Source organism: Strigops habroptila, chromosome 4 (genome assembly GCF_004027225.2).
Source record: "Strigops habroptila isolate Jane chromosome 4, bStrHab1.2.pri, whole genome shotgun sequence".
Taxonomy (NCBI): domain Eukaryota; kingdom Metazoa; phylum Chordata; class Aves; order Psittaciformes; family Psittacidae; genus Strigops; species Strigops habroptila.
The window spans coordinates 59,868,621-59,891,717 of NC_046358.1; the positions used below are offsets into that span (position 1 = coordinate 59,868,621).

At 37.0% G+C, this 23,097-nt stretch overlaps 1 protein-coding gene across 3 annotated transcripts in view; it reads right to left on the reverse strand.

Moving 5' to 3' along the window:
• Positions 1-396: 396 nt before the first annotated feature.
• SPON1 (spondin 1) overlaps positions 397-23,097 on the reverse strand; it is a 258,133-nt gene continuing 235,432 nt past the window's right edge. For 2 of the 3 annotated variants that reach the window (XM_030482967.1, XM_030482966.1), the window contains exons 8-16: positions 9,985-10,186; positions 8,781-8,921; positions 8,372-8,447; positions 7,761-7,943; positions 7,279-7,449; positions 6,999-7,166; positions 5,978-6,142; positions 4,422-4,685; positions 397-4,116 (exon numbers count right to left, since the gene is read on the reverse strand). In XM_030482967.1, coding sequence (XP_030338827.1) covers positions 3,953-4,116; positions 4,422-4,685; positions 5,978-6,142; positions 6,999-7,166; positions 7,279-7,449; positions 7,761-7,943; positions 8,372-8,447; positions 8,781-8,921; positions 9,985-10,186 — 1,534 coding nt within the window. In that variant the 3' untranslated portion in view covers positions 397-3,952. Of the gene's footprint in view, positions 4,117-4,421; positions 4,686-5,312; positions 5,462-5,977; positions 6,143-6,998; positions 7,167-7,278; positions 7,450-7,760; positions 7,944-8,371; positions 8,448-8,780; positions 8,922-9,984; positions 10,187-23,097 lie in introns of all 3 variants that reach the window. The other variant, XR_003990959.2, reaches the window with a different exon arrangement.

The following is a 23,097-nucleotide window of genomic DNA, read 5'->3' on the forward strand; positions in this document are numbered from 1 at the left end:
GTTTCACAAAATGTCAGACTTTTTAAAAGCTCATTTTTTAACTATATTTCCATTCACAAGGCTTTGAATATGTTCTTTTGAATAGTTTCTCTTTTATTAAGAACCATCAACAACAGCAACGAAACAGCAACTCAGGGTAATCTGAGTGATGATCCTAAGTTAGTCAGTGATTCTTGAAGAACAACAAACTATCTGACAAAAACCTTGATACAAATCACTTCCAAGAGGAAAGAATGAGTGGCTCTAGTAAAATCCAGCTCACTTCAGATATCCTGTTAGACTGAAACGAGTGAAATGTAAATAAAATCATGCCTTGACTGCTTTTATTGATAAGTGTATGGGGGTTTTGATGTATGTAATCTTATTGGTTGAACAGAATCTCATACAAGAATAAAATTCATAGTAAAGATGTCTTTATTCCAAAATAATAATAATAATGTGTTAGCCAGACAGCTACAAAACATCTACACAAGACTTTGGTAAGAAATGTTCATGGTAGCTTTTTCATAATTCCACAGCAAACAAAAACAAGGAAGGAAATCTAAAAATGCAATCAAACAAAATTTTGTTCGAATCATATGCTGCACACAGAGTCCTACTGTACAGTTGTTAAGCCCCTAACTTTTATCTTTTATTATGTGTAAAGCCTCTACAGGTTGTATGTTAGGGAAAAAAACCACAATGTATACACAATGCTAAGATCTGATTGTTGAGGTCTACAAAACTGGAATGACATCTGTGCTTTCAGTTCAGCAGGATTATTTGGAAGATAGGAGAGATAACCGTTCTTATTTTTATTGACTGATAATCAGCGGCTATTATACTACTAGAAAGTTTACAGTAACAATGAAATACTTTTAGAGATTTATATCAGAGCTTTTTTTCTGAATAGAAAATCAATCCCTTGTTTTTTCTTCATTTGTTTTTATTTGTGTGGTTTTTTTACAAAATGTAGCAAGCTTAAATATTGTATCAAGTTATAGGAAGGACAGGTGATTTGTAAAATGTTTCAACAGTAAAACAGTGTGAAAAGCTGAACCCAAGCAGGAATGATCATACATTTCTGACCCAGTGCAATCTACGGTGTCATTGCATGTATTAACAAGGTGGGGGGAAAAAAATTCAACATTCATTACTTTAATAAGCCTAAGAGAAATGACTGGAAATCACACTGGACAGCCTCCTAAGAGGAACAAAAAATATATGGAGAATCGAATTAGTAAGGACCACAGTGAAAGGAATGCCAGATTGTTTTAATGCACGATTTTGTGGCACGTATAGGAAGATGTTGTGTATTTCCTATGTACCTAAAGGTGTATTTGGACTATGTAGCCTTTGGCAAAGGGAGTAATTAAAAACCAAAATAGGTTGATGAAATGGAACAAACATGAAAATGAAAATACAATGTTATTTTTAATTGATTATTTGCAGAAACAGGCGTGATTTTGCAAGATTAACTTGAACAAGTGGTAACGGTTGATGAGATAAATATAGTCCACAAACTCACAGTATTTTTTTTACATTCAGGACAAGCTTTCTTCTTCTGGTCCCTGCCCCAAGCTCTCACAGACCCAAGTTTACAAAACCCACATGATCACAGCCTCTGTCGGGCTCAGCAAGAGCGGCTCACAAAGGTAGGTGGTGTGGGGGTCTTGACTGCTCAGGTAGCTCTGCCCTGGCTGAATGCCTGGCAGGAATCACTGTAGCTCTTCCCTGCAGACATCTGATTCTTCACTAGAAATATGTTCAGCTGGTCACTCCTCCAGTATCTGTGTCATTCCACTGGGGTTTTTGGTTGGGAGTTGCTTTTTTTTTGGTCATAAAACGGTAATGTGCAAGGTAAGGTCATTACCTAGGGACAGTCTTGCTATTACACTGTGACGACAGTGCTGTAGAGACATAAACTGCAGACTTTTTCAACAGGCACAAGGAGGCAAACTATCTGAATTATATTATTAAATGAGCCAAGCTGTGTAAAATATGGAATGTTTGGTTTTAGCATTAAACCTTGTATTCTTTTTTCCCTCCTGGCTTGGTTCACTATAGGCCTGCATCCATTTCATTTAGTAGTGGCAGGAGAGGCTTAACACTGCAGTTGGTTCCATTATTTCCCCAGCCCTCCCTTCATTCCAGATCTTAAAAAGAGCAGTAAAATACCTTGAGGGAGTGGAATGCGACAGCTGTGGAAGTCCTGAGCAGGCCTTGCAGTGTTCAGTGGAGAAATAATGAAAAGCCCTACAGTGTCATGCAGCCAGCCCATCTAACCCACTCGGATACAGGAAGGTAATGAGAGGATTCCCAGGGTACTGATGGTGCGGTTGAACAGCCTCAGTGGGTTGTGGTTCACATCAAATGTGGACACTTAAAACCTGGGTGTCAGGTTTTCAGGATTGTGACCAAGTGTTAAGGAAGTGAGTAAATTACTTAAGGCTGGTTTAAAGAGACTATAAAGTAAATTTTTCTCCATTCATTTCTCTCAAGCTTGTTTTAAGTGTCAACATCAACAGTCTTCATTTTGAGTGCATTGTTATGACTTATGTAGAGACATAGATTTTATGCTGCCTTTCCTGGACCAAAAGATAACCCATCACCTTCCCCTTTCATCTTTGTCATTATACTGTTAAACTTACAGAACAGTGCTGTATTCCAACAGCAAGTGAAGCCCAAGGTCTCGCTGGTCCTACACCTGATTATGTGTAGGGATCAGAGCTAAACTCCACAGAGGATGCTGTGAAATAGCAATTAGAATGGTGAGGGGTTGTTTTCTAATCTCAGGCAGTTTGTTAATCACTCAAGTGGTCAGGGAAGACATTTGTCCTGGCTGGTATATCTACAAACAAGAAATTCTTACAAATTTAGTAAATTTTAGATCCTCCTATACTCTGAGTAAAAAAACATAAATGAGACTGCTGTAAATATATTCTTGTGTCAGTCTGTAACTAATATGTTAAAAGGCTGTCATTATTTCATTTCAGAGGCTCTCTTCCCTTTGTTTGTTATAAGGGACGCATGAGAACCTGGCTCACCTGGCTCACCTTTTCTCTACTATTTTTGTTATTTTATAAACCTCTTTCTCTCTTTGCTTGTGATTAACATCCTGATGAAACTGAATCTAATTTTTTAGTGTCTCATGTGGAAGTCGTTCTGTGACACAGCTGTTGCAACTCTGTATTTGGACCAATTTCTAGTAGTTCTGTACCCATTTTTTGAGAGGCAGTGTATAGACCCAATGTAAGAATATGGCATCTAAATACATTCTGACATTCACAGGTTTTCTTTGTGTGCTGTTTTGGCTGTGACTATATAGTGGGCAGGCACCACTATTGAGCTGCACAAATTATTTCCTTTTTAAGATTTAAAGAAACTAAGACCATTTTGCATGGACCATAGCATCCATGTGAAGAAAAGTATACAGGATAATTACTATAACTATCAGCTTAACCCAATAGTGTAAAACGATAAACATGCACCTTCAATAGTATTGAGCCAGCATCACTGAAATTACTCCTTGGCATAGTTGTGAAATCACGTAGGCACTGCTTTGGATTTTCAAATTCTAATCGAGAGAGAAATCCTCCCACATATGAAACATGTCACTTTAACTTAGTAATGTTAATATGCATGCATCCCATGTCTTTACAAGTAGTGTTTCTATATGACTAATCCATGTCCACAGATATGTCTGCATTTTAGTTAAATAACTCATAATGACTTACTATTTTTATGCATTAAGGGCTGGCTGGAGTATCAAAGATTTACTCTCAGCATAAACCTGTGAGGAAATATTTATAAAATATATTTCTTGCACCAGCAAGACTAAAAAGCAAACCACACTGCAAAAAAATGAAAACTAATATACACTTTATATTTTTGTTGTTGCTGTTTTAAAAACCAAACCAAGGTTGACTTTCCATTTAGCTCAGAGTGCATCTCTTGGAAGCCTTGCGTTTTGTTAACAAGGATGAACATTACATGCTCTTAGCTCCTTTTTGTCTTTGCAGCTAGTAAACTGAGTACTTTTGGACCTCTTCTTTACCATCATGTAGCGTTCCTGAATTCCACCTCCACAGAGCGTAGAACATTCTGTCCAAGCAGTCCATGGCTTCAGCCTACAAACTGAAAAAAGAAGTCATTTGAATAAATTTTTAGTATTTCAGTCTAACCTACATATCTCAGTGTAAGTGTGCACACTTATAGCTTTTGAATGGAAGATAGCATAGTGCCTAGTTCTTACAGTAGGAATTAAGAAACCCCACTTAAGTGTACTCAAGGTGCATTTGTCAGACACTGAAAAAAATGTTTTGCTTTATTGCTAAAACTTTCCCTAGACTGAAATGCATGAAGTGGAGCTGCTCACAAACTCCTGTCATGCAGAAAAGACAAAGAGACATAAGCATACTGAAATATGGTTTCACACTCACCTGGATATTGCTCACTATCTATATTTTTTTTTGCTTGTTCACTTCTCCTTTTCTCCCGGGCATCTTTCCAGCGTCTTTTTTCCATACCTGGGCCTCTCAGGCATTTCCTGACTCGACATTTTGTACGTTGGACAGTTTCTGGGCATGCTGTTCCTCCAAACTGTGGTTCTATTTTAATCATTCTTGTTCTGATCATATGGCCCTTTCCACATGAGGTATTGCATTCGGACCACTGGGACCACTCTGTTAGTTCACAGTCAATGGCTGCAAAGAATGAGAAATGTTACATGAAAGCTGTGAGATCTAAACATAAGGTCAAGATGAAACACACAGATGTGCCTAATGAGTTTTCACACCCTAAGTACAGGAATGTAGCTTAAGCCTCCAGTCTTTACAGCAAATGTTGTGAGGCTACACGTCAAAATTTTCAGAGTCTGTTTCTAGCCAGAATTATTATTTGACACTTTCCTCAATTTCTTTTTCAAGAGTGGTGCTGGCAGATCACTAAAATTACCAAGAAAGTATAAATAATTCTTCCCCTGTGCTTTCTTCAATACTCCCACCCATATGCCTGTTTTATAATGAAAAGCTGTTAAAAATTGAGTTATATTTACGAAGAATCTGATGCCTCTGAGATGTAAGCCTTGCTTTACTGTAGTATTATGCAATAAGTGAGATTTGATAATAGTATTATGTCTTAAAAGTTTTCATCTTTCTGCACTGCTTAAAACTTACAGCCCCAGTGAATAATAATGAAAATGATATTTCACATAATTTAAGAAAAGCTGAATTAGCAAGTTAACTAATACTTCCTGTGAAAAATAATGTAATTCGTTTATAAAGCCTCATAAACCAGCTGGCAAAAGGACACTAAAAGCAATCATATCTTACTTGTTCAGCAGTGCCTTGGGCTGTCCTGCTTCACAAGACTGCAAAGCAACTAGAAATTTGCACCACTCAAGAAGGGGAGAGATTTTAGTGGAGTAAGGTAAAAAATCAATGCAGCTGTTTCCATAGCATCCAGTGGCTCATATATATTCCTGGTTGCAAAGGGATATGTAGATCAGTAAAAAAGCTACGATACCATTCAGAGATGTAACAAAGAGGGGGCGAGCCTCTTTTGTGCTCTTTCTGTGAGCTAAAAGAACCACAGAAATGTTTTTAATTCTTCTTTCCTTCCTTCCTAGCAGACACACTGCATTTGAGTAAAAGATAGGTTTTATAATTCTGACTTATTTACTATTGGGAAGTGCACAAACTGTTGCACTTTGTAGTGCAACAGTTTGTAGTCTGTTAAATATGCAGAAACTGTATACCCAATACCGTATACCTATGCTGGTCATCAGCATAGGGTTCAGTAACACAAGCGGAAATGAAGACATGGTCATATTCTAGCTCTCGGTAGATGAAAATCCACAACAATAATAATAGTATTAATTAAAAAAAATAATAAAATCCACAGTTGCTATCCTACCTAAACTTGTGATAAAGTTTTGACCCATAGACTGTGCCATTCAAAATTAACCTTCTCTCTCCAGAGAGTTTCCCACACTTACGGCATTCAGGCAGCATGCACTTTTCTGCTTGTTCCAGCTCCTCATTGCAGTCTCCCAGCTCAGCAGCAGATTTCAGCATCCTTTGCCGGGTTCGCATGCCCTTCCCACATGTTACACTGCAGTCACTCCATTCAGACCAAGGCGAGAGTAGACAGGGGATGGTATCTAATATGAAAATAAAAAGGTAATGAATTTTTATTGTACATAAATTATGAAGCTACACATTTTGAAAATAATACAGGTGGAAAACGTACTAAGTTTTATGTGTCATCAACCAATTATACTTTGTTGTCACTTTGGACAAAATGAATCATAAGCTGAATGATGTTGCTGGAGATGCTCAAAAAACACTATATTAAATGAAAGAGTTGCGGCATTTTAATACCTTTTCTTTGCTATCTTTCTCTATAGCTTATTTATATCTGCAAAATCCCAGTGCTCCTGGGAAATAAATAGTTTAAGAAGGTATGTTTCAATCATGACTCCTATAAAAAAATCTGGATTGTTGCAGTGGACGGATTGAAACTCAAATTGATATAGTCTAAAATGTGATACTTCTGCAAAAGTATTTTAAAATTTAATTCTTTCTGTCTTTCATGAAAATCTTAACGTTTCTTGACATTGAACAATATGAATAGTCACAGTAAGTGTGAGACTGGCTAACTGCATGAAAGGAGCACTTCAATTTCTGAACTGTTCATGGGCTAAAAGGAGAGGGCACTGTTTTATTATAGCCTTATGATTAAATATACCTCATATTCCACAAATCAGAGTTGCTTAGGTATGGCTTGCTAATATACCATCACTATATGGGTAATACAGTAATAGGATACCACTGTATTTTTTTTCTTAACATTCTCATCCTGCTAGTGAAAGTGGTACTTAATGCACGTTCCTTAAGGGAGCTAATTTTAAGGAGAACAAGAAAAAGCAGCATTGCTTCTTATTTAGGTCTATTATCTGTGTGACGGAGGAACATGTCAGAAATGATGCTTATCTTTATAGCAGAGAAGAGACTTACGGCATTCAGGCATCATGCATTTCTCTGCCTCTGTAGTTTCTGCCTTGCACATGGATCCATCAGCAGGAGTCATTTTGATCATTCTGTGTCGTCTCTTCATCCCCATGCCACAGCTAGCGCTGCATTCATCCCACTCTCCCCATTCAGTGACAAGGCAGCTGCTAGGGGCTATTTAAAATGGACAGATAAAATCGTTCACTAGTAGAGCTTATATGAAAACATGGTTTGGGCAGTACTCCTGTTATTGGCTGGCTTTTACAAAGCTAAATAAAATACTTACAACATTCCTCATTTACAATACATTTCTCAGTCTCTTCAGTAGGCACTTTGCACATAGAGCCATCTTCAGGGAATTGTTTTACATATCTCTCTCTAGATCGCGTTCCCATTCCACAGGAAACACTACAGGGGGACCATGTAATCCAGTCAGACATCATGCAAGTGGAACCATCTAAAATATAGAGAACCATTTCAATTGCTAATATTAACAGAATTGTGGATAAATCTGTAGCTGCCCATTTGTGTGCAATGGCATTTTTATGCTGCCTCTCACATTCCGTCCTTCCTTGACTGCTTACTTTACTCCTTTCCTTTTTACTTCTGTGTACTTTGTGCATCAACTAAGATGAATCCAGTTTGTATTCTTTGGCAATTAGTCCTCTTTGTGACAGCCTGAGTCACACTGCAGCAACTAACAGCTTTAAGAACTTTAAAGGAAGAGCAAACCCTACAAGAGTTTCTCCACCCTTTCTTCTTTATTACCTTCATCGCTGCAGCCTGGACCCATGCATGGCTGAAAATCTTGGGTATCTGGGCAGGGCACACTGAGGTCCAGCTGAGCTTTAAGCATTCTCTGCCTCATCCTCTTGCCCTTTTCACAGGTAGAAGAGCTGCAGGCCGACCATGGGGACCAATTTGAATATATGCAGGTCTCCGGGGTATCATCTATAAAAGTAAGAAAAGGCAATGAATGTTAAAAATAGTCCTCTATTTGCTTCTCTTTACTTGACTGGTGATTACTTCAGATGCTAATAGGGTACATTCTTTCCTCCTGCATTCTATCTTCTCCATTTTAGGCCCCACCCTCCAAGAGTAATTGCCAACTCTCATTTAAAAAAAAAAAATTTGAACCCCAAGAGGCTTCTCCCTTCTATTGCTTCCATTGTTATTGTAATCTTCCAGGTATGCATGCAGTTTCTTTACCACATAAGGCAAGGCTAATAGTAAATACCAGAAAAGATGAAAGCCTAAATCGCTTTTTGGCACTGAATGAGGCTTTTGCTCCTAAGTCAGTTTTTTACTTTATCTAGAAATGACAGTGGAAAATGGAACAAAATATAAATTAGTACAGCACAAACTAATTTAAAATGTACCTTCTTCTTTTTCCTCTGGCGCTAGATCTGCCACAATATCATCTATGTTATCAGGTACGATATTGCACTGCTCCCCCTGCAAAGAAATTATTGTGGAGAATTGGTTACAGGAAACTTATACATGTACGCAGCGAGGGGTGCTAACCCAGTGTACTGTGAGGCACCATTGCATCTGCAGCACTTTCTTCTCTTCTCATTCCTATGCGTACTTGAAAAAATCGCCAATTAAGCAGATGCAGTTATTACGACAAGTAGGAGAAATAATACGTTAAGACAGTTTTAGTTCTTTTCTGCCATAATCTTTGTTGGGGGTAGGTTAAAAAGGGTAGATTTGGGGGGAGGATTGTTTTTTTGGTTTATGAAATGGGGTGGTTTGCTTGCTTAAGAATGTTATATATATGTATTATACCTTACGTGCAATTCTCTCAATGACAACTCTGGCTACGAGCTTGATAGATCCTCCTTCTGGATCGTAAAATGGACTTTGGGGATGATCTAAGCTTGTAAGTGGCCTGATCTTTTCTTGAGGCACTGTAGGTTTGTTAGGAGACTGCAGTCAAAAAGAAAAAATTGTTAAAAAAGAAACAAGTAATTAATAATACAATTCATCTGCAGAAATTAAAACTTCTCCAAAATGCTAAATTGGGAAATTTCAATATAAGACGAACTCAGTACAGTTGTACTTAATGGTAAGGTGTTGGATTTTTTTTTTTAATTTTTTTTTTTTGTCAGGAAGCACTTCTCTAACACTTTGGGGTTCAACCCTGAAGCTGGGTTCACAATAAGGTGTAAGTCTTGTTGTGTGGTTAGACACAACTACCTTAATAAAAAATAAATATTCAGTATGCCTCCAGAGTTGCATTATAACTGGAGAAATTCCTTAGGTTCTAAAGAGACCAGGTCTGAAAGAAAAAAACTAGGCAACTTCTGTCATCTGAAAAATGAGTATGTGTGGTGTTTGAGGATGTGACTATTCTTGTCTACCGCCAACTGTCTGTACTCTCTGTAGACTGACAGCCTAGGTATGATCGGCACTTACAGAGAGCTAACCAGTTCATGAATGTGACATAACTCATTTGGTCAAAACCAGGACTTTACCTGAGGATGATGTGAATCTTTTCCTAGACTGAGAGAGAGTGATGGAGACAGAGAAAATGTATGATTTTTAGGGTCTTGTAGTGGTGAGAATTCCAGAGTTTCAGTCACTGTAAGGAACAGTTAAGTTTTCTGTACAAAACAGAATAGTTGGCATTGGAGTTGAAACAGTAGAAAACTCAAGTTGATGTAGCTGCTGATGGTACACGGATCTGTATCAAAGGGGTTGGACACCTTGATACTTAGTTTTGAGCAAATTAAGTCATCCATTTATTCAGTAGATGAATATAATAATATCTCAGGTGAATGTAATATTATCCATTAATAATAATGCTCAGGGAATTCAGATGCAACAACCAGACAGTAGCTATAGCATCTGTCTAAATTACTTTCAATTCATCATGAACAAAATTTTTACAAGAGTAGTATAAAGACATGAATGGCATTACCATGGATCAGATAGCTTTAATTCTTCACTGCTTAAGATGAACTTTATGTATTGAATATATTACAAATACCTCATAGCTAATGCCACTGTCTGTGCCAGCATCCCAGGGTATTAAATCCTGAACGACTTTCTGAACCCAGCCACAGTCCTTGGTACAGAGGTCTTCAGCAGACAGGCCCACGTTCCAGTCCGGACTGGGGCCGAGCATGGTGAGGAAGGACATCAGGTGCCGGTGACGATCGACAGAAAACTCAGCAGAGGGAGCAGCTCTCCTGCAAATTGGCCACAGGAAGACGTTAACAGCTGAATTCATTTTGCTGCTAGAGGGAAATTAAACTGGTGCTTCAGACTGGGAAATGCTGAACACTGGAACACCACTGTCTGGTACATAGAGATGGAGAAATAGGGCAGGGGGAGGACAGCTGCTCAGCCCTGTCTAGTTTCAGTCTCCAAGTACCATCTGAGAAACAGCTCTGACATTGTTCAAGGAGATTTACAGTTTAATGGAGGAGAGATGTAGCAATAAAGAGCTGCAGCAGCAGCAGCTTATGTCTTAGTCATATAATAATAATAATAATAAAAAAAAGTGAAGTAAAATAGCAGAGAAATACCGTGAGGGTTTGGTTGCTGGAATACTTTTTACCCCCAAAATAGAATAGAAATTCTAATGCCAAAAGTGCTTGGAAGTGCTACTTGTGTATATGTGCGAGAAAGCACTCATTAACAGAGTTTTAGTGCTCAGCTGAGAGATTAATAGCTGCTGCCAGCCCTAGAGAATTCAGCCAAGACTTTCGTAGGTTTCTGCCAATGTATGTGAAAGAGCCTCTATTCATCCAGCCTTTGTCAGCCATTCCCTTAGGAAGAAATCAAATCCTGCTGAATCATGAAGTGGTCTGTGATGCTGATGAGCAACTATCCCATTCCTGTGCAGATGAAAAATAAAATCAGGTCTGAGCTGGAAGTTCCTGTTCACAGTTGAAAAGCTGGACCTCATCATGGCATCCTTTTGGTGGGTAACAACAAATGCAGAAGTATTTAAAATACGATTTTGGCAATTCTGCTCTTCCAAATACTGGTCTGGTTGGTGTCAACCCAAGTCTTCTTCAGTTACAGAAGTTAGGCCAATACAGAGTCAAGTTGAAGTCTGGGGGTTTTGTGGTTCTTTTTGTGTTTTATGCTAAAACACACTGCTTTTTGAGCATCTAAATGCTTGAGTCCCTGTAAAAATGTAGCATTTCATTGGTCTGTTTTTCCTAGTTCATAGCATTCTCAGCACATTAGAAAACTGAACAGCCCAAAGACCATGATTTTCAGTAGTTATCACAGTTTTAAATGTAAGATGTCTAAAAATTAGTGTATCTAGTTCATCCTCAAGAGGCAAATGCAGAAGGAGGCATTTGTTAATGGGTGAAATGTTCTGGCCACATCCGCTCCAGTGTTTCTTACTGTGTAAAGCCCTTGAATTAAGGACTCTGAATAGAATGGTTTCTAAAAGTGGTGACATTAGTCCTGCCTTTCCCAGAAAGAGATGCCAGTGACTCGATGACTTCCTCCCCATCCCGTTTCGCCCGCCCCAGGACAGCTCGAACTCTCATTTCAATTGAACAACTGTCTAATGTAAAGTAATAAATAATGAATGACAGTATCAACTTCAGTCTGTGAGTACAGTATCCTGATATATTTGTCAAGTACACAGCAGTGATTAGCCTTAAAAAGCCTGCTAGATGACTTCAATTAACTAAAGGATTTATTGCCTTATATGGGTTTCTAAGAATTCCCTATAGGAATTTTATATTTGAAGCAGTACACAGCAGAAGTCAAAACAGTAAGAAATGTGTTTGTATACATGATCTTTAGATTCAGAATATGTCTAATATGGACATTGCAGATGCAGAATAGAGTCGTGGGTCAGCTCTTGCGGGGGAAAAGCAAGGGGTGTGTGGAGCTGCTCACTACTGCATCCAGCACCTGAGCTGATACTACTGAGTCGGTATGTATTGTGTGACACGACACTCACTGCTCTCCGCACATGTGCTCTCAGGAGAAACAAGAGGCAGATACAGTCATACCATTTAAAGGCAGAGGGTTGGAAATCACTTTAGATGCATAGTAATGGAAAACTTTTGTCACCTGTTCTTCTTGTGATAGGCACATACAATTAAAGCTTCAAATACTTTGTTAGGAAAGTAAATATTAATTGTGTTATTAATATGAATAAAAAATACTTGTGTATTTAAATTAAACTCTATCAATATTGAAACTGTGTAAAGGAACTCTTCAGGAGGAGATGTGCTTTGCTTTCAAATCTTTGCATGTGTTAAATTATATCAGTAGATCTGCGCCTTGCATAATTTTCCAATTTCAGAGCACTCTGAAAAAAATTACCTGTCTTCTGCTCCTTCTTTAAGACAGATAGGTAGTTTTATGGCCGTTTTACTGTATTTCATCCTGTAGCTGTTTAACACAAATGTGAAGGAATAGAGGACGAATGGAAGCATGTTTTTATTCTTTTTTCCTCCACTCTTGTGCAGACAAGAATGGAGTATTTATATATTGTCATAAAATGTATTTGTTACTTTATTCTATTAATTAATTTCTGTTTGGTACTTGTAAGCAGTATGAATACAAATTTGAACCACAGTTGTATAATGTTGTCCAATATTCAGAGTCCTTCTTGAGCTGCTGTAATTAAGGAGGAGAAATGGGCTGATCTAAGGCATGGTCAGTAACTACTACCTGGGCATAGGCACTGGCACTGATTGGTCTTATACAATCTTAAGAGATCTTTCGTGGGTTTTATTTACTGGGGTTTTTAACAAACTGGCAGATTTCAGATGTTTCCAGCCTCCACATGAATGACAATTTATGAAGCTGGCAGGAACCTAAATCCTTCCAGGCATACCTCAGCAACACATCAGGCTCAAGTGTCCTAAGATTTGCCTATGGATCTCCCTGAAGGAATCTAGTGTTTACTCAAGTGCACCCTAAACCTGACCTTTTTCATTTCTGTATTGTCAACACACCTGATAAAACAGGAGTGTAGATCATTATCTTTATCTCTGCTTTCAATACAAGTATATATTATCATTTTAAGGCTTTTAAATTTTAAGAAAGTGTTTATCTGTGACAGGTTGAGCATGTTTAATACCCACAGGAAAAGCCTAAAGTTTGTAACTCATGTGAATTTGCTGTAAGAGACAAACATGTCCCTTTTCCTTCCCTTGCACATATACATACATAAAACCAGTGGCAAATAGGAGTTGCAGATCAAATCCTAAACATCAGGTAAGTTCTAGGTGACAACCTTGAGTACCCTACAAGCTTAGGGAATCCTGCTTTTGTTGGCTGAAGCAGACAATTCCTGTCACATAGCACAGGGTGAAGCAAAGTACCAGATAGTGTCCTGCACCCTCATGTTTTCCATTTTCTTTATTTTTATTCTATGTTCTTTATCTTAGCATGATTTGGTTCTCCAGCTATAGACATGACATGTACCGAGCAACATAAGGAAATGTTCTTTTTTCCCCTTGGTTTTTGTTGGTTGGTTATGTTTGTTTCTGGTTTCGTGTGTAAATGTTTCAGGGAGGTGTGGTGTGTGTGTTAAAGCTGAAAGAACAAACATGGTTTTCTTTACAAGTTTTTCCCCTAAGTGACAATCTAGTTGCTATCAATGCTGGGGTGGGAGGTTAAGAAAGCCTTTGACAAACCAACAGAAACCCCGACTTGCTGCAAGATGTATTTTTGAGTGTTGAATCAATATTGTTGTGTTCTAGTGATATCCCCATACAAGGTATGGGAGCTCACTAAGGAAAGTGGTTGTGGAGAGTTACTGGATAAAACTATTTAAAATAATATTTTCAGGATGTAAAACTTTTAAGTTACTTTTGGTTTAATATTTGATTAGTGTAGAAGAAGTAGAAAAAGGCAGCCTGAGCATATACTCTTTGTCTCTATGATATGAGCTAGCTCAACAAATTAGACTATAGAGTTGAGCCTGTACCATTGAAATCAATGTGAATTTTACTTCCTGGATGCTATGCACACTATGTTTGTATAAGAGAGCCATTTGCCTCACCCATGCTAAAAGCCTATTTTGTAAGGACAGATCTGAACAGAACTGCTTCACAGTTATCCAAGTTCTGACTTCGGTGGTACGTACAAAATAATGTTGTCATTAAGTGAGCATATTTGACAGAACAGGACAGGGTAAAATACTAATTGTTATGATGGTTCTTTGAAATAAAATTCTGCATCAGTTATTCTTCTATATTTTATGCTGGAGAAAAAAATCTGATTGATTCCATGGATTTAATAACTCTATGGAGTATATGGTAGTCTGAAATAGCATGTAATTCTTCAGGTTTCTGCACAGAGCTGTATTAAGGTGTAATAATCCTAAGCCTATTATTAGAGTCTGCATACCAGATTCTTTTAAGTATGCCAGGCTCTGATCTTGCTTGCGCTAAGGATAAAGTAAAGTAATAGCCTTTTCAAATAGGAAGAAAAAAGTTTACACAGAAGAGAAGCCAGTCTAAGTCTGATGCCTGTTTGAGGTGGTAGGTAGTTAAGAGCACTGGGGACCACATTGCCAGAGGTTTAGTGTCAGTTCTAGGTGGCACTGAGGATGTCAAAACACTGTTATTTTAAGCTGAGAGTTTAAGTGATTACATAGACCATGAAAACTGCATATTTTAGGGAAATGGTAAATTAATTGCCTATTATACCTCTAGTCAGCAAAAGTGACATCCTTCTTTTTTAGAGGCTTACACTGCATCTCATATACACTTCCGAGGATGAACACTATTTATTCATCTGTAAACCCTTTTGCTATTGATACAAACAACATTATAAGCATGGAAACACATTTCACACCCCTGAACTTCCAACTCTGCACCTCCTGCCTACCAGCTGCACCTACACAACATCTGTTTTACTGAATAAACTTTAAAATCATAACATCCTGAAAAGTGTACTAGCTTCAAAGAAAAATGAAGAAAATTAAGATCTAAAATTGAATCTAAAATACTACTCTCCTAGAAGTCTACAACTAACAGAACTAATTTGATGGCATATTTAGATGCCGTATTATTAAGTATACTATTTATGAAATGATGCAAAAAAATTAGGACCATTACACGGACAATGAAGTTTTTTTCACAGATATCGACACTTAAACATGGAAACAGAATTTCAGAGTTGCACAGAGGAGGGGGAGAATCCTGCTTAAGTTCTGCTTAAATGCAAGGTGGGTAAGCCTTTAACCTAATGAATAATTTAAACGTGTGCATGTTCCAAAAAAGCTGAGGAAAATAAAACTGCAATAAAATGAACACTGAGCCAATGAAATTTGACTGACATCCATATGAAAAGTTGAAAAGCACTTTAATGCCAAGATGTTTTTGTCTCTGGGCACCTCAGAGGAGGTAACAGTAACAGTTTGGCTATTTTATTTCACAATGAAATAATAGACCAAGCCACAAAAGATTCTTGTACATTTACCTTTTGGACTACAAAAAGGCCAGCATAACAACCTTAAAATGAGAATGTTGCCTATAACCAGGTAAGAGATGGATATATAATTGCATACAGAACTAAGCAATTATGTCATTACCACCGACATTAAAACCACAGATCAGAACAAATGCTGTTCTAAAATAGCATTAATCTGAGTATTTTTAAAAAAGCATTACAAAAGGAAGGGACTTTGGGCAGTGCATCTTTCAGACATTTTCGAATTGTCATCTAAACATACCTGGATTGCTACTTTAGATAATAATAATGTATTATTCATTACTATACCAGCTGTTTAAAACCTTCAGAGTAGGTACACTCTAATGATATGATTAACAAATGTGAACAGGCTTTCCTCACCAAAACAAAAAAATAAAAAAAATAAAAAAAAATCTGAGATGTCTCAAGTTAGAATTGCAGTTTCTGAAAACTGCTGATATGTGTACATGTTCTTTGCAGGTTGTCACAAACCAGTTAGATGTGGTTATCCCACATAGTGCTGGTGACATCTGCTTCTGTTTAGGATAACTTTGTCACTTCTTAGATCACTTACTGTGCATTTATATTCAAATCATGTTTCAGGAATCCTTTTGCAATATATGACATTATTGTGTTTTACCAGGGCCAGGCTGACTACAAAGCCAAAGGACTCTAACTGTACAAATCCAGGAAACTCTCTTTGAGGCTACAAATTGCCCAGAGTAACTACAGCTGTATTTACAAAGGAAATACTATTGGATGTTGCAAGAGCAGTGTAGCTTTGTATCTCTTTTTCGCCTACAAAACGCTGACCATGTTTTTACTGGGAAACAGTGATGAGAAATCAAATTGCTTATGAGGCTATTTATTGGAATAGCTACAAAATGTAGCTACTCCTTCAAATTCCTTTCAAAGATTTTAAAATAGTAATGTCAGGCATTTCAAAATCATTTATTTCATGAGTAGCAAAAGCTCAGAATTGCATTTTATATTTCCTTGGTCCTGTGTAGTCACTGACAATGTCCAACCCCTCAGCACCTTCATTAATATGATACATGTACCATTTCACTCAGCATTTATACCTATCTAACCTACATATGCCTTTTGGTGTCCGGAGATGTGAATTAGAGTAAAAGTTTAATTAGCATTACATTCATAACAATGCAAAAAGATAATAAGTGGAAGAGTTTAAAAGTTTGTGTATAGACTTCTGTTCACTAGAAATTTAAATGGCAAACCGTTCCCATTACTCAGTGAGTATTTATACAAGCATGAGGAGTTAGGATTAGTAACTAGACATATAATTGCATGAAAATAAAGCATACGTGATTACTCATGAAATTATAAAGGGAAATGATTTTGGCTCCAGGAAAGACAACAGATGGTTGGGAAATCATCATAAAACAGTAACTGCCAATGGGAGGAACACGTAAAGAAAACAAAAGCAAGGATAGAATGGGATGAGTAAGTTTGATTTAATTGGATGGCCATTAATTTCCATGAACAATTAGTATCAAGTTCCAGCAATGACTGTTCTTAGTTAAATCTTTTCTATGTTTTAATACCCAACTTCTTTCCTTGCCTAGTGACATTTGAATTTGAAATAGAAGATAAATGATAAGTGATAGAAAATGGAACTGCCATATGTGCTTGCTCTGACCAAAAAAAAAAAATGGGTACAATTTTTTTTTTCTTTTCCAACAAACACATATGTTCTTCCTTACCTTTTTTTTTTTGAGATTGAATTATGAATTTCTTAAAGTGGGTGTCATTCCATCTGTCAAACAATGAAGTTTCCCTAAGTCTCAATAATACACATAACATTTAAGACATCAATTCTTTTTATAAGCATGATGTAGTTTTGTGATTAGTGTTTTTCAGTCAACACAATGAGTGTGTATAACTATAAATGCAAAGACTCGGGTAAACATGGTACTTTACAATAGCATGTGACATCATGCTAGGAGAGGTAGAAATTTGCAGCTTTCTTTAGTCCTGTTTTCTGTGAAGATAAGATGCTGTGTTCTTTTTGTTTTTAAATGGAGATCTGTAGAGCCATTAAAAGAGACTAACCAAGTTGTAAGGGCAGTGTATGGTGTTAGGTTTAGTCATTCTTGTTAAGTTCCTAAGATGTTAATAAAGTGAAAGTTCATACAATTAAAGCTTGTTTCTTACGTTAATTATCCAAACATATACATGCATTTTGAGCTCAATCACACCGAATCTCAAATTTAGATGAATTACAAAAACTGGTAAAAATGCCAATTATTTTGTATGGATTTTTACAATATATTTTGTCTGAGGTTTACTTCAATTAGATCTTTTGGCTTTGGTGAAACAAATATTTCTGCTTTTTTGATAAAATTTAGAATTTCTATTTTAAAAATCTAAAACCACTAGGAAGGTTTTCTGTTTTCAATGTGAAACCATAAATTTACTGTTTGGGTCCAATTCTTATGTGAAAGCTTTCATTTTGAAGTCAAAACCTTTTAATAAAAGTGTTTTGATTAGCTTTAATGCATAAACTGCTCATTCAACATAAATTACTCCTGCATACAGCTCTCAGGAGTTTACTGCCACTTCTATGAACCTTTCAAAGTACTTCAAGCCCTACAAGTGGGGATTGATTTAGGGGAGATGGTGGTCCTTAAGACGGCACATCAACAGTGTGGAGGAATGATACAAAGCAAGAAGGAAACATATACCACAGGGACTTTCCTGACCTAAAATACAGTTTAAACATTAGCCCAATGCAAAGCTGGAGCACTCAGGATTGTTCCACAGCTCGAGACAGACTTATGTATTTGCCTTCACATTATCAAAAGTTATGCCTGACGTTTTCCTTATATATGTATTTTTTTTGTATATCAGATTGTCCTTTATGCATTACTATTTCTGATCAGAGTGGGGGAATAGAATTCTTCTATTTTTGACAATATTAAACTTCACTGGATCAATCCCAGCTATCTATAAAATCATAAAGGAGAAAACAGCTGAACTAGACACACCATAGTGTTGCCATAGAGACAGCGCTCTGTCTGCCCTTCTCATTCCTCTCATTTTGTGCACAAAATCACCAAACTTTGGAAATGCTTCCTAGTACTGTACTGTCATTTTATGTGAAAGGAAACTTCATTTACATCTGCATTGACAGTTAATGGCTTTCACACCATTTTAGGATAGACAGCACAATGTAACAGTGGGAGATAACAAGAGAGAGAAGGAATTGTGGGGAAAACAAATCTCCAGAGATTTACAGGAATAAAAAGTAAAGACAACACACATGCCGTAGTAGCGCTACTGAAATAAAATGTCGCCATGCAAGAATACAAATACATGCTTTCCAGAATTTTTTTGGGGGGAGCAACAGAAATCTTTGCAGGCTATCATCATACTCTGTTCCTGGGATGCATGTCATCAAACTACTGAAGTTGATATGACTTTTAGTTAAAAGGTAAAAATTACACTTAAAAAGCACAGAGCTACCAGAACATGGTATTTTTGGTGTTTTTTTTTTTTTTTTTTTTTATGGCTATGTCTTTCTGAAGTAGTAGGTACCATCAACTGCCTGGAAGGTTCTGCAAGGATTTACTGCTACTAACACATCTTTTGATTAACTAGATTTTTTTAAAAGTTTAAACCCAGAAATATTATTAAAATCACACTCCTGTTCCGTTGTGAGCAGTTGACCAAAAAAAAATTATTTTTTTTTTAATGACAAAGCCTTTTCATCAGTAATGAATAACAAATACTTTGTGAGAAAGCATTTTTTTCCATATAGGACTATGGCAAGAGATCTCATCCAAAAAACTGAGCACAAAAAAACTGAACAAGATACTGTAACCAATGCGCTTGCATTTCTTCTACAGATAGTATAATATATTTTTCCTTGAAGAACTGTCTTCTTTTGCCTTTGTTATATTTCCTATGAAAACTTTTACTTTAAAGAATTACTTTCTAAGAAAATAAGTTGGAATTTGAGCATTTCTTAGTTTTAGGACTCCAAGATATTATTTTTTTTTTTTACTTGTAATTAACGTAAGGAAAATAAAATTTATTCTTGAATCACTAAAGAATGAGTGTTTCACATTTACATCTATGAGGTATATAAATTCAGGTCCTGATTACTTCTTGCAAGAGTAATGCCATTGGCCATGATGATACAGTTTGTAAATGCCAATTTGCATGAGCTGCTTTCCTTCACTTCTTCCTGCAGTTTCACCAAAGTACTGTACTTTTAACTATTAAAAACAGTTCTGCCTTCCAAAAGGCTTCAATCAAAACATATTTCGCCATCAGTCTGCACTCTGCATTCTGATTGTTCTCGCTGCATTTCACTGGCTTCTACTCTGGCTTTCACAAAGTTTTTGTTTACCTCTTTATGCTTTACATGGCATCTCAAATAAGGTCAGTTTCTGCAGAAACAATGAACTACCAGATGTTAACAAGTGACCAGAGGAATTCTGAGATCTCTGTACAATCATTAAACTTGGTCAGACGTGGATGAGTTTTTCAAGTCAGTGATTATCAAGTCATTTTTCCAAAGACAACAAAACAAGCCCTTCATAGTTAAACAGCTATTATAAAATACTAAACATAACCATTGTATTTTCCTCTAATTTAGCATGAAAATTTCAATCTGAATACTTAACATGCAATGAAATTAAACCAAGTGAAAACAAGGTATTGTAATCAATATCCTACAAGATGAACTACAAGTGATACAAAACGTTTCCCTCATCTTGCACTTGTTACAAAAATGAATCCATTGGTTACATTCACCCAGATGAGAAAAATACTAAGCATGCTATTTTCCTCTATTCAGGCAAATCCTGAAATCACTTTCTACTATTCTGTGCCAGCACTGAGTCGTAACGTGTGTAATGGCACTGGGCAGCATCCTCTATGAGCGCAGACAGGTACCTATGGGTGGTTGAGACCAGAAGTGCCCTTCTGAGGTGAATTTCCTGCTCTGGTTTGGTTCTCATCCCAGAGGAATCTCGCAGTGCTGACCTGATTTCCTTCCGATCAGTCTAGGCTGGAGCTTTTCCCCTGCACTCCCGGTGCCGGAAAACAGCCACGGTTCACGCAGCCATCACAGCGGCCACCTGAAGCAATTGCCCATCCCAAAATGTGTCACTTCCTCACAGCACTGTTTCAATCTACAGATCTGCTGCTCTTGCAGCGTAGGTAGCTATTCATTATGAATACTCTCCATGGTTATAAATACATACACTACAGAGATCGTAATGCTTTCACCACAGAATTGAAGCAGGGTTTTAACTTTAGACAAGACATACCTCATGCAAAATCTTTTTTAAAATATTCCCAGAGCACCTATTTAAGGCAAAATATGGGCCATACAATACAACATTACAACTGTTATTCTTATAAAAGCATATCTGTACTTGGAGAGAGCCACTTGGGGATTTAAAATATATTTTAAAGCATCTCAAAATTTAAATCAACTCATCTGTCAAGACAAAAGCACAGCATAATTCTTCAGCAAAACACTCATATATTTTCTTTTAGGATAACATAGATTCAGTGAGATGTCAACCATAACCACATTTCACTCATCCCACTTCATTACATCGGCAAGTCACTGAGAATGTATTCAATATATAATATATTCTGCAAGGGCCATACTATTCACATTTCTCTACTATATTAAGGGACAGAAAATGTCTTTCAAAAATATTTTAACATCAAAACATTACTGGTGTCCAAAACAGCATATTTTTTAATAACAGGACTGTGAGCTTCCCTGCTCCTGCCCAGCTCCCTAAACAGAGCCACCATCACAAACACTTGGAGCTCACTGCTTTGCACCCACAGCATGATAGTTTCCCATGTGACCTGCGTTATTTTATTTTAATTAAAATAATGTCCCACTTCTTCATATGCCTTCACCCTTTCCACACCAAAAGATTTAACAGCTGCTGGTTTACAGTACACTTTTATAACTGGAGAGTTAGCTACACACACTTTTCTCTATTAAAAGAAACTTAAAGGTAATGCAACAACATGCACGTCATAAGGTGTTCAATGGGTTAAATGCAGCTAAGGAAGGATATATGAACTTGTAAAGCAAGACAATATCTGAACCTTTTTTCTTAACAATGCAGAGGAAGATAAATGCAGCTTTCAATTAGGAGAAAATGTCTAGCAAACAAGAATGCAGGAAAAATTATCATTATAAGGAATATAAGAATTAGCAATAAGTAATAAGCTTCCTTATGTCTATATGACCCTCTGCTGACTCTCAGTCACACTAGGTGAAATTATACATTCATGATTTATTTTTCAAATCATTAGGTGGAACCATGTTTATAAGCAATTTGTATACTCAAATGTTAATGATATACAGTGGATAGATGATTAAAGGACTATGACATGAGCTTTTCTTTTCACTTTGGCAAAAACAACTATGCCCATTACAGTCGGTTAATTGCAGTTCAATCTGTATTCTGCCATTCAGAATGCCAATTAAACACAAATCTGAGTGTGCGTGTTTAAACACGGGTTGGTTTTCTTTAATTCTCAGCTAGATAGTCCGAGGACTTGATTAATTAAGCAACTGAATCATTTACTCATTTCTAATGTACATATTTATAAATTACATTCTGATACCAATAGCAGTGCATTGCATGGCGGGACAGGAAATCATTTCAGCATTCTTAATGAGACAGCAAAAAGAGTTACATCAAATTAAAATGAGCAACTAATCTCAGAATTTACTCACCTAGACATCACACAAAGCAAAACTTTTGTGACTATATAACATTTTAAAAGAACTGGAGGTTCAATTTTCTTTCATGTGAAATACTGTAAGTGGATAGATAGGAACTGGGATGACTGCAAAATTCAAACCCCTGTCTTCTCTATTGAAATTGATTACTGAAAATTAGTAGGTTCTTTTCAGTGAATTTTAGTTTGTATGCTATGAGGAGTTTGGTGTGGTACTTGTGAATAATTCTATCCACCTTTAATAAGATGCTCTAGGAAGACTAATTCACAGAATTAACTTACGGACGTTGTCAGGTCTCTAGTTTCTAGGGCTCTGGGCATTTAATTATTTTTTATCTAATCTAAAGCCTCTCTGTTATCAAAGCTGAAAGGTGCATTGATTCCAGTGTCCCCCTCTCAATGCTGATTAGTATAAATTTATCAGAGAATGACATTTGGCACTGCCATAGGGATTCTGAGTTAGATACAACAAATGTCTGGCTCCAGAGGAAAGAAAAAGAGAGTGTTTCTATTGGGGCTTGGTGCACAGGCACGACAGCGCAGAACCAGGTGGTGGCAGTGAGTGAATGGGATGCACAGCATATCATCTTGCTGGCACAGAACATCCCTGGATAGTGGCTGTGCAAACAGGGGCTTTATTTCATAATGACACAACTAAACAGACCTTATTTTTGTTATGTGGATTTCTTAAACAGTTAAACACACACTGTCGGCCCTGAACAAGCCAAGTACTTTCTGGCCCTACCAAAAGTGTTATTTTGATGCATTCAAGCAGCAGCTGATGCAAGACTTGGCAGCAAAGGCGTTGGTGTGAGGCTACATGAGGGACTCCCAACACATGTGCAGGGCTTACCTTGCCTGAAGGCTGCACAACTGCACCATCTCTGCTTTTTTTGTTCTGACCTACTCAGCTGGCTCAGACCAGTGCTGCTGTCACACATGG